This window comes from Ascaphus truei, chromosome 14 (assembly GCF_040206685.1).
Source record: "Ascaphus truei isolate aAscTru1 chromosome 14, aAscTru1.hap1, whole genome shotgun sequence".
In the NCBI taxonomy this organism is placed as follows: Eukaryota; Metazoa; Chordata; class Amphibia; order Anura; family Ascaphidae; genus Ascaphus; species Ascaphus truei.
Window position 1 is genome coordinate 28430748 of NC_134496.1, and position 12088 is coordinate 28442835.

At 43.4% G+C, this 12088-nt stretch overlaps 1 protein-coding gene across 1 annotated transcript; it reads right to left on the reverse strand.

The window, feature by feature from the left end:
* Window positions 1-3688: 3688 nt before the first annotated feature.
* On the reverse strand, window positions 3689-9706 carry NRROS (negative regulator of reactive oxygen species). The gene is made up of 3 exons (XM_075570256.1): window positions 8999-9706; window positions 7118-7241; window positions 3689-6407 (listed from the first exon to the last, which is right to left on the reverse strand). Exons 2-3 carry the CDS (start codon window positions 7223-7225, stop codon window positions 4461-4463), a joined length of 2055 nt encoding a protein of 684 aa, XP_075426371.1. The 5' UTR covers window positions 7226-7241; window positions 8999-9706; the 3' UTR covers window positions 3689-4460.
* Between the last annotated feature and the right edge of the window lie 2382 nt (window positions 9707-12088).

Here is a 12088-nt window from a genome sequence, read left to right on the forward strand (position 1 = left end):
CTGTATTGAATCGATGGGGCAGATTCCCTAAATCAGGGGTACGTAAACTGGGGGGCACGAGATTTTCCGGGGGGGCGGGGGGCGTGGGCGGTTGCAGATGTCCCACGCTCTTCCCCATGGCATTTAAATTAAATGCAGGGGGACCGCGTGAGACCTCTGCAACCTCACTTAACAGGATTCAGATGTGTGGTGTGACGCGTCACCGTAGCAACACAGCGGGACCATGTGACATGACGTTGCCACGTCAATGCGGCGTCAAATGACGACGCGGGGTCACAACGTGACGTCACATGACCCCGCTGCGTCATTTGATGCCGCAAAATGAGGTAAGGGGGGCGCGAGCACCATGCAGGGGGGGGCGCAACTCCAATAGTTTGTGCACCCCTGCCCTAAATCACGGTGAGGGTTAGAGCAACCTGACCTGGCATGAACTGCTATTCAAGTCAATTGCAGTTAATGCCGATTCTGGGTGCAATAATCTGCATCACAGTTTAAAGAATACCGGTGTATGAGTCCGTGAGCCAACTCCAAATCTGTGACACTCGCAGAAGATAAGTGAGAGTAGCCGTGCCTGTGAAATGTTCCAGCAACTTTTGGTTTTGGAGAATAATTGCTATAAAAACATATTTTTTTAAGTGAAGGTTGCTGGAGTAACATTGTTGCTAAAGGAGTACAGTACACACATACGTTTTACAGCAATGACGAATTGGCATATTTAGATGTACCGTAGCAACACTTAATGTCGCCGAAAAAGCTAAATTCTGCAACGCCAGAGACCGTGTCTGCCGCGGTCGCGCGTTGGGAGGTTCATGTTAATGCTTTAATCGTTAACCCTCAGGCGCTGGGATCACGTGACTGCAACTTGCTCAGGAACCGAAAACAATAAGCCTGGCTACATCTGCAGGATGGGGCTGACGGTTCTTATCTGTCATCAGTTTTTATGTTACGAAGAGGCAAGAGCAAGCAGAGGGGATGAGGAAGATTTAGCGATAGCAAGAGGCCAAGTGTTCAAAGTGTGGTTTCCTGCTCACAAGTCTGTCATACAAATCAGGAGCCACAAGCAGAACTCAAAGAAGCAACAATGAACACAAAGCATACCTCAGACCTACCTCAGATACACCTCCCTCCGCCTCATGAAGCCAATATTTATCCTAATCTCCCCTTATGTCCCTGTTTGACCTTTCATTTTTTACCTTTGAGCTGCACCTAACCCCTCTACTCCAGACTGAAACTGGGGTTTGTGGATCTTCCATCCTTCATTTCACTCAGACAGTAAGATTATCTTCCTTTAAAATTGTATCCATCCCTCTTACTCTCTATTGTTAGGGCTCAATTTGAGGTACACCAACAGGAAGACGTCACACACATGAGCTTTTCACTACCTGCCCACCACTCATGTTTTTGATACCGAGCACTGAACTTTATGGCATATGTAATGATTTTTCTGGACCCTCCTTGACCCACCCAATCTCAGATTGGCCCCTGTGGTCTAACCGGTCCCCATTACATGGATGTGTCTGGTGGTGCACCTGTTGGCTACAGGACTCCTGAGTCTCCCGCATGATGTTGGTATGGGGATATCAGCAAGATAGGCAGCTGAGGTAGTGTGCTTGAGTCCTACATACATCCAGTGCAGCGCCTCCACCTCATCAGGATCTCTGCGTCTGCAGGGAGATGGTTCTGATGAGGACCTCCTCTGTGGTGCCTTCCTCTGCTGAGTAACTCCACACTCACACACGAGGGTTTTGATGAATAAGGGCATCTTTATTATCGGTTCAGGCAGACTGCCCCTTGCAGCAGACAGCTCAGCCGCTCATTCTTTTACAGCACTGTCTTTCAGAAGATTCTGCCCTCCCAATGGAGTTGGATCACCTCTCCCCTCAGGGAGATCACCACCTGTGCCAGGTCCCTGGACACAGTGTAGACACTCTCTCTGGGCCTGCCAGCCTTAAACCGCTTATTATAGAACCACTAGTGAACAACACTCTTGAACTCCTAGTTCACACACTAACTTTTAGACAGTGCTGTGTCTTATATAACTTAGGGAATAGCCACATCTCTGATGTCACTAACAGTGGACTCAGGGCATGTTACCACTCCCCTTGAATACATATGACACCTCACCAGGGTGTGAGGGCAAACCTCCATGATTGATGCTGGCAATCCTGTATATTTACCAGGCTTACTGCCAGCATGAGAGAGAACTGTATACCATTTTTAAACATGGCTACACATATCAGAAATATTCAGCCTTGACTGCTGTTCTTTTTAGGGTTAAGCCTATATGTGATCTCTGGCTTTTCAATTAACCTTTCACAAGTAACTTTTTTTTATTTTAGTCCATACTTAAAGGAGCTGTACCTTCAAACGAAAGAAAATTATTCCCTCCCGCCTCCACAGCCAAACCATGTTAATTTCTACTCCGGGGACCCCCTGCTCCTGAGATACCTCAAGGGCTGCCCTTTTAGAGACAAGTTTGTCAGGAAGCATGGGGTCTTTGGAATTCAAATTAACGCCGCTTTAATTTGCCTCTGCTGGGTGGTTGTTTACTTTCGTTTAAGAAGTATTTTTTCCCCTCATTTTTCTTAATGTCCCTCCCTCCAGTTTCACTGGATAGTTCATTGCTGGCCCCTGTGGCAGCAATAGTGTTAAAAGTCTATGTTCAATACCACAGATCAGTGATTTTCAACCGGGGTTCTGCGAGCACCCCTTATGGGTTTCGCGACTGCCAGGGGGGGGGGGAGCTGGGATAACTCTTCCAGCTGTCCCAGTCCCAGAAGCGCGGTGGCACCCCCACATAGCAGTGACCCGGCATCAGCAACAGCAGCGGCCCGTCACTGCTATCTTTCCTCTCCCTGCTTCTACAGTCAACTTCCGGCTGACAGAAGGGAGAAGAAGCATTAGCCGAGAGCCGGCTCCCTTAAAGACACAGTGTGTGTCTGTGTGGGGGGAGAGAGTGTGTGGGGGGGAGGGGGGGAAGAGAGTGTGTGTTTCTCTGTAGGGGAGGGGGAGAGAGTGTGTGTCTGTGTGGGGGAGAGAGTGTGTATCTGTGTGGGGGAGGGGAAAAGAGTGTGTGTCTGTGTGGGGGAGGGAGAGAGAGTGTGTGTGTGTGTCTGTGTGGGGAGGGGGAGAGAGAGTGTGTGTCTGTGTGGGGAGGGGGAGAGTGTCAGTGTGTGTGTGTTTGTCTGTGTGTGTGTGGGGCGGGGGGAAAGAGTGTGTGTGTCTGTGTAGGGTCAGGGAGAGAGAGAGTGTCTGTGTGTCTATGTGAGGGAAGGGGAGAGAGTGTGGGTGTCTGTGGGTGTCTGAGGGGGAGAGAGTGAATGTGTGAGTGAGAGGGGGAGAGTGTGTGTGTGTGTGTGTGTGTGTGTGTGTGTGTGTGTGTGTGTGTGTGGGGGGGGGGGGGGGTGAGTGAGTGTAAGGGAGAAAGTGTGGGGCGGAGAGAGCATAAAGGGGAGAGTGTGAGGGGGGAGAGACACGAGAGACAGAGGGGGAGAGGCAAGGGGGGGGGGGTGAGGGTTGTGGTTCCCCATAATTTCACAATCGAATTCTGGGGTTCCCTAACCAAAAAAAGATTGAAAACCACTACCATAGATATTGTGGGTGACATCTTGACAACACACTTCCTGACTGAGGTGTCTATGTAAACTCACAATGTATGATACAAATATCACAGGAACTACAAATTTGCCTTAATTGACATCGAGCCAACAATTTGTTTGTTTATAGTATGGACCTAACAATTATTGCTTTATTAGAGTTTAATATAATTTATAACATTACAAAAGAACATTTAATAACCTTATAAATCATTAAAGCAGCAATCTTGACAAATTAACCATTTTTTTTTGTTTACAGTATTGTAACCAGGGGTTCCTCTGGAGTTGAACCGTGTTATTTGTAGAGCTAGGGATCCAAGATATTTGCACGCTTAGTTACTGGTGTTCTACCCTGGACATTTAAATGGTCATCCAATAGGAAGTAGCGCTGGATAAAGCTGCAGCTTCCTTTTGGCCCGCAGGACTAATGAGATTTGGCAACCATATAGAATTACCATAAAAGGAGGCGAATTTACCAGCAACTAAGCTGGGAAGTATCTTGGAAAGTGGGGGGTCCCGCCCCACGTTTCTAATGCTGTCAAAAAATATATATATTTATATATATATATAAATGAAAAATAGATTGCTGATTTAAAAGTAAAACATTTAGCAAAAAACAACAACTTTTAGTTAGTTGAAAAGTCGTATTTTTCACACATTCACACAGGTTAAAAACTTCTGATATAACCCAACGAACCGTCAACCCTAGTACTATATTGAAAGATGGAAACGGCAAGGCCTGCTTTCAATTCCCCGAAGATTACTTTATTTAAGGACCACTCAGACCCACAGTACTGAGAGGACGCTGTAAGTCATAACAACATGCTCTGCTTGAGCAATAAACATTCCCACCTATGGAGGATCTCAGCAGCTACTGGATCTCCTGCAACGTCTCTTGAGCATTTTTAAAAGCTTTGGCTTGACCGTCAGAAATAACAAAAGGAGAGCCACCAAGAAAGTCAGACATGAGGGCAGAGTTAACAGTAGGTACAGAAAGGTGCCACCAGTTTTCCCCTGACAGCTGTGACCAATGGACTCAGGCAGTTGCTCCACAGACAAAGAACTTTGGGAGAAGTTACACGTCACCTGCTGGAGGTCAGGGATGTGTATCCTACGCAATCTTTTCAGGACATTCAACCAGCTCAGCTCACAGCAGTCAAATGGGTTGTGACTGAGGTACACAGTGTGAAGGCTCCTCAGGAGACTGTGGTAAGTACTAGCCACGGGAATTGAAGTTAGGTTGTTTCTCCTGAGATCCAAAGAATGAAGGGCCATGCCGGTCAAGGACGTAGGGAACGTAGTGAGGAAATTTTCCGATAGATCCAGGGCTATCAAGCTCTGAAATTGAGATAAATCCACACTAGCATTAAAGGGTAGGGTGCTCCTGAGAGAGATAAACTGAAGCGTGGCAGCAGTATCCAGCAGAGAGTGAATACCCTTCAGCTGGTTATGAGAAAGATCTAGATGAGTCAATGTGGTGCCATAGAAAACATGATGTGTGTCCAATTTCAAGCCACAGCCAGACAGGTGAAGGTGCCTGAGAGATGGTACATTAGTGATGTCCACACAGGCTTTGTCACCAACTTCTGAAGCATTGGCTGGATGATAGCACAAGTCCAGCTGATTGTGGCTTAGGTCAAGAGTGTTTATACTGTTCATGATGCCTAAGATGTGCCTGGGGAGCTTCTGCAGATTGTTACTGCTCAGGTTAAAGTAACTGAGACCCAGAAAGCTTTGGGAGATGTTATCTACTTGTAGCTCCAACAGCATGTTATTACTGAGATCCAGTTCAGTAAGGGTGCTTGTGATTTCCCCCTGTGGTAGGCAGAAGGTCTCTAGACAGTTCCAGTTGAGTTTCAGGTAAGATAAGGAGGTCATTTTGGCAATGAACCCATCTGGCAGGTAATTGAATTGGTTTCTGCTCATGTCAAGGAAATGTAAAGTGGAGAGATCACTGACGAAAACATCCTTCCATAGGTCAACGGGGGTGACATTGGTACTGTTGCTGTTTGCTATTACGAAATTGACAGAGGACGAGTTGGCATCATAAAGATTAGCATAGAACCTCATCTTATTGTCAGAGAGCAGCAGCGAATGCAGATGATGGCGCCTGGGCAGGAGCGGGAAGAACAGCAGCCGGTTGTGGGAAATGTCTAACCTCTCCAGCTGGAACTCCACATCAAGATCCTGTGACTGGAACCACTCAATGCTGTTGAAGCTGAGATTGAGCATCTGGAGCTGGGTCATACCAAAGTCGACAATGCAGGGCAAATGGTTATAAGCCAGATTTAGACTCCTCAGCTTTAACAGACCCTCAAATGTACCCCCTTCAATCTCATAAATGTAGTTCCGCTGCAGGCTCAGCTCCTTTAGCTGACTGAGACCTTCAAAGACAGTGTCGTCTAAACGCATAATGACATTGTTGTCCAGAGAGAGGTACTCAAGGGATGTTAGATTTCTAAGAAGAGTGGTCACCATATCCTCCGTAAGATCATTCATAGACAGATCCAGCTTCTTAAGGAATGGGGTTGACCTCAAGGCTGCTGAGACCAAGCCATAGTTAGTATAAATAGTGTTGTCCTGTAGTGATAGTGACTCCAGTCTCATTATGCCCTGGAAAGCTCCCAGCTCTACAAGTTCCAAACAATTGGATCGCAAGCTTAGGATCTTCAGGTTATGGTAATGTAGCAGAGAGTTTTCACCCAGACTCCTGAGATGGTTGGAATCTAGACACAGCTCTTCGATATCTGTAGGAAGGTCCTGGGGAACCGAGGAGAGCTGCATATGGCTGCAGTCTGCAGCTCTGTCAAACTGAAGCAAGAAGAATATGTGTTACAGGATGCAGACGGGAAAGGTGTCTAAAGTAGAATTAGGTGAGAGGTTAACTGAGGCTCAAAAAAAGGTAATAATAAAGCAGTGAAAAGAAAACTGGGATAAATATGAAAAACTGGTGAATGTTAGAGAAGAGAAATGGAGGAAACAGATAATCTAACACATAATGTTTATCCCAAGAAAGAAGGCGTAGCATATGGGAAATACGAAGGGACAAGATAGGAAGGGTGAATGAAAACTAGAATGATAATACACCAGACAATGTGAAATTTGTCTGTAAATCATTTTAGTGACATCAAAACCCTGACACATTATGGTAAATTTTACATATGTAGAAGAATATTTATGACATATAAACGTTTCCCCTGAATAGACCTTACTGGATTAATTAATTCATTATGAATAGAATAATATACATTATTTGGTTCTTAGCAGAGTATATCTATCTGCATTAGGGTAACTTTACAGAATACAGGGCAATGTTCACTAAGCGGTGCTATTCTACAAGACACCTTCCAGTTCTGGAATTAACCTTCCAGCCTATTCACTTGAACAAAATATAGGCCACAGTTTTTAATCCAGTCATGTTTTCAATTCAACTTTTAAGAAGTCCACTTATACCAATGTTGGCTAGACATATTATACAAGAGGAGCCTGTGCTGAGAAACATAAAACCAAATGGGATTTACCAGTTTACAGCCAGTGTGGCCGGAATTCTTTCCTTCAACAGCGTTGTCTCTCCATTGCAGTGCCAAGTACATGCAACCCAGTAAGAGCCAGAAGGAAACAATGGCCATATCACCAGCAGCTCCCCTATAAAAACAGTGTAGAAAGGTTTAATGTCAGAATTTCTTATGTTTTAGACATATTCAGGAAATAGATGATTCCAGGATCTTTCACAAAGTCCCCCGTTAATTTCTTGTTTAATGCCAAATAAAAGACACTGTGGCCTATTTAACAAAACGTGGTGTAGTTTAGACGTTAGAACACAGCACTGATGTCAGCTCCTTGTGATCTTGGAGAAGTTTAGATTGTAAACTCCATAGACCAGATAATTGTACCTCAAAATTCTATTTACACTGTGTAATGCTTTTTGGGAGTCAGTCCCTACTTTTTCTACATAGTGCTTTCTAAGAGCATTTTTTTTATTTTGTATTATCTGTTACAAAATGTCAAGTGCACACAGCGTACATTGCTAATTCACACACAGCCCCGCTTTGCAATCCTCTCTTGATAGGGAATGCTGACATTTTCTAAAATGTAAAATGCATCAGAAATGTAAGCCAGAAATCCATGATAAGCTTTCAGGGGAAGGCATCTCCTCATTGTCTGATTTTGTTTGTTGCACTTATATATTATAATTCCCTATATTGTATTGTCTCTCTTGTAAAGCATTGCGTACACTGTTGGTGCTATATAAATACAAATAGGCATAAAGAAGTCATTTTTCATGGTCTGAATTTTGTGGAGAACAGTACAGGTAATCCTCGCTATCCAACGTTTCACTTTACAACGAATGGCATATCCAACGCAACTCTATGGGCCATTTTTCGATGCCGGAATGCGTTATCCGACGCCTAAATGCGTTATCCAACGCTCACCGCCACTGATTTACATGGGACTCACTTTACAGCAGTTTCACTATCCAGCGCTACTTCCAGAACGGATTACCGCTGGATAACCGAGGACTGCCTGTATAGATCATTCATACATTTTAAGTGTGACTACTGATAATGTTATCGCACGCATCTCAAAGTCATACAATTGGCAAAGGATTTTAAACACACCTTAACCCTTTTGTTTCCAGCAACTCATTGGGTTAAAAGTTAAATTAAATTATGAACCGTCCATTGACCGTAAAAGTGGGAGATGTGGGTGATCCAGCTCAGTCGGACTGCACCTTTTAATGTGTTACTGGCCTTTATGGTAGCATATGATTTGAGCGTCATGCCTGAACACATATAAACCCACTTACAGGTACACATATGCCTACCGCCAATGATCACCTTGTGATGATAGATATCGCTTCTTTTTTATTTGCAAACCTATATTTTTCATCAATATTTTACCAGCTTCTGGTTCTCCCTCATGTACCGTACCACTTTTTTCTACAGCATTCTTAACTGTTATGACAGGAGAAGACTAAAACCCCTAATAAAAATATTTCAATGGGTAAATGTTAGATTGTATAAAAAAAACCACAGTCAAACAGTATTAAATGTAGACATCGATCTAATTAAATACATTTCTTTTTTTTTTATTATAGAATGATGCTGCAAAGTTTGTTTATTTATTAATGTTTTTAAATATCACACTTAGGTTTATTATTGAGCTTCATGCAACATGGACTTTCCCCCATAGATTGTGGATCATTTGTATTTTTCGTATCCTTCCTACACAGATATTAGAACAGCTTTACAATGCATTGCACTGTGTTCTGGGCGTCAGGAGCCTCTCCCATGCTGACTAGCATCGTCCAAGACTGTGGGAGTACTGCTTATCGTGTTTTTGTGGGGTTTTCTAGCCCACATGCAAAAAAAAAAAAAACCCACAACCAAAAAGTAACTTACCGCACAGAGCCGAGCGCACAGCATGGTGGGCACCACTTGGGCAGATGAGGGGGCACGGAGAAGACGTGGTGAAGTTACAGAGAAGCAGCTCAGAATGTTGCAGTGGAATTCAACTGGAAGAGCCACAGAGACGAGTCAAGAAGGTCAGTGGAGTTCAGCTGGTCAGGGCACTGAGGTAGAGCGAGTAAGGTGGAGTGAAACCTGGTGCAGCCAGGCAATGGTCAGCGTGGGATCCAAGTGGTGGAAGATGCACACAAAATGCTGAGGTGGTGGCTTGAGGTTCAACTGGCGGAGGGGTGAACAAAAAGCAGCATGGTAGCAGGTGGAGAGTCACAGGGCACATTCACAATGTACGTGGGACTCGTCCGCCAAGCCGAGGGGCAAGAGGCTTACTTGGTCAACCTGGCACATGTGCATTGTGAGACATGGGCTGGTTCTACTCTCTCTATGGGTCTCTTTCTCTCTCTATCTGAGTCTATTTCTCTCTATCACTTTCTCTCTCTGGGTCTCTTTCTCTCTCTCTATCTGAGTCTATTTCTCTCTCTCTCTGAGTCTCTCTCTCTATCTGAATCTGAATCTATTTCTCTCTCTCTCTCTCTCTGGGTCTCTCTCTCTCTTTTCCCTCCGTGAAGTTATTTTAGATCTTGCGGAAGGAAATAACGGAAGCTGAAGTCACATGAACTGCTGGGCCAGCAAAGTGATATGAAAACCCTGTAGTAGTCACCAGTCTTTGCATCATCTGAAGATCGTTCTTGTTTTGCCCCCCACCCCTTGGTTCTAACTCCTCATCCTTCCCCAGGGGGGGGGGGGGGGGGGGGGGGCACTTTCTCAGGAGAAGCGGACCTGATGCTGAAGGATTAATCTCTTTGTTGTCGAGCTGATGAGGTGAAGGATTTCAAATTGCTCTGCACTGCCTCGCAGGTCTCTGCAACATAAGCACTTAATAATAATAATAATAATAATAAGCGCCTGTCTGCAATACTTATACATTGGCATTCCTCAAAAATAGCCCATGTGAACATACAGCATAGCCTCCCATTCCACAGACCCGCGGTCTTCTCCTGTACCCATGTTACAGCTCTGAGCATTCAGCTCATTTCAGAGTAGTTCTGATAAATGTTTTTTTTGGCATTGGGATGCTATAGTCTGCACATTTAATTATATACAAATAAATAAAAACAACAAATGTTTTCTCTGTACAATGTTCTTTGTAGATAGTAAACCTCATCAATTTGTAGGATCATGCATGTATGTATGTATATCTTTATTTATATAGCGCCATTAATGTACATAGCGCTTCACCACAGTAACACGTGACAATCGTATAAATAACAAATAATACATAGTGGGAAGAAGGGCTTCAGACATAAAAGTGACTTCTGGAAAAGGAGTCCCTGCCCCGAAGAACTCACAATCTAAGGATCATGTATAGCGAACAGTGTATTAAATGCGTATTACCACACCTCAACACATGCAAATATGTACATTTTAGTTCTTCCATTATGCTGTGAAGCCGCTTCAGTGGGTTGGAGAACATTTCTGCTCCGGAAAATGAAAACGGAGTAAAATCGTAATAAGAGAAAAAATCAAATACTACCTTCTAGTAGAAAATCAAATATATTTTGACTATAATATGGTATATCTTATTTAACAGTATATATTATTATATTTTTTACTATAACAGTATTTTATTTTATCCTACATTTTTCTGTTTTAAAATAAAATCCGACCTTGTATTATAGAAGGTGAAGGAAGGAAGGAGCACAGCCACCCGCATCCAGAGTGCATGGAATGAAATAGGGCAACTCCAAGTACAATAAAATCGAAGTATTTATTAACTCAGCTTTGCAATGGGGTAGGAGAACGCACCAACGCGCCCTGGATGCGGATGGCTGTGCTCTGTCCTTCCTTCACCTTCTGATCTACACCTCTGAGGACTGCACGCTGAAGAATTCATCCTACTTGGAACTAGCACAGTCAGGTATAGGGCATCAGACCTTTTATTATTACCTCTCTAGTGTGGGATTGCTTATTGATTATGCCCCACGGGTGAATAATGTCTCAATAGGGACCATTGGATGTGGTAGCTGTGTGGGCACCAGTAGGTCTCCTTTTCTCCCTGGGAGGAACATCTCTGTTACTTATACAGTTGTTCTGAACTTTGGATTCACTTGAATGGACTTATGTTTCTGTGAGCTTATTTTGTGATGCACCAACTCACCACATATCTATGGACATTGTATTATAGCCCTAAACTATTATATTGTAAAATAAAATATGTTATAAAATATTCCCCGTGCGGGAGAAGCTTTCTGCTTCATTTCAACGTATGGAGCGAAAATCTTCTCAAGCAGGGGGAAGCAGCTTCAAAGCAGATTGAAAAAGAGCCACTGACGGAGGAACTAAACTGTACCTATTTCCATGTGCTATATATTATCATCACCTACATATTCTCTCCCTAACAATCAGTAAAGCCTCAATTCAGAGAACATTTAAGATTTAAGTTAACCCCTCTGCTGCCGGAAAGGCCATCAACACATTGTGGGGGAAATGTAGTGTTCATGTAGTGTGGCATTAAAAGACATTACCACCTCAATTAGGAGCATTACAAAGTGTCTGCCCCTATAGAGCTGTGGGTTCAGATTGCCCGGAAGGGGCGTGTGTAGTTTCAATTCCTGTGGTTAGCTATGAAGTGGTGATGCTTGCTACTCTAAAGACCTGAGACATTTTTTCAACCACTTCAATAAAGTTTATGCCTCTATATCACTAAAGCAAAAATGTTTCGCAGCACTATGCAGCTATTCACACCTCTCAGCTTCTGGGAATCCCTTATATGAAACAGTCATCACAGGAGAGGGGGTAAATTCACCTGACTTCAGCAAATATTCATCACTTTTCTCATTCAGTTCATATCACAAGTCATTAGTTACATTTATTTTATCTTCGTTCTTATTTTTAAAAAAAATACATATTCTTATTTACATTTTATTTTTACCTACATTTGCTTTATCAATTTCTGTTTTATTAATTACATTTTAATTGTATTATTTTACCTGTTTATTTGCCACGTGTATTATGTTTATTTACGAT

Coding starts and splice junctions, on each gene's coding strand:
- NRROS (XM_075570256.1), bottom strand. CDS start 7,225: ATGGCCATTGTTTCCTTCTGGCTCTTACTGGGTTGCATGTACTTGGCA. Junction 6,408..7,117: donor GCCACACTGGCTGTAAACTG/GTAAATCCCATT, acceptor TTCTTGCTTCAG/TTTGACAGAGCTGCAGACTG.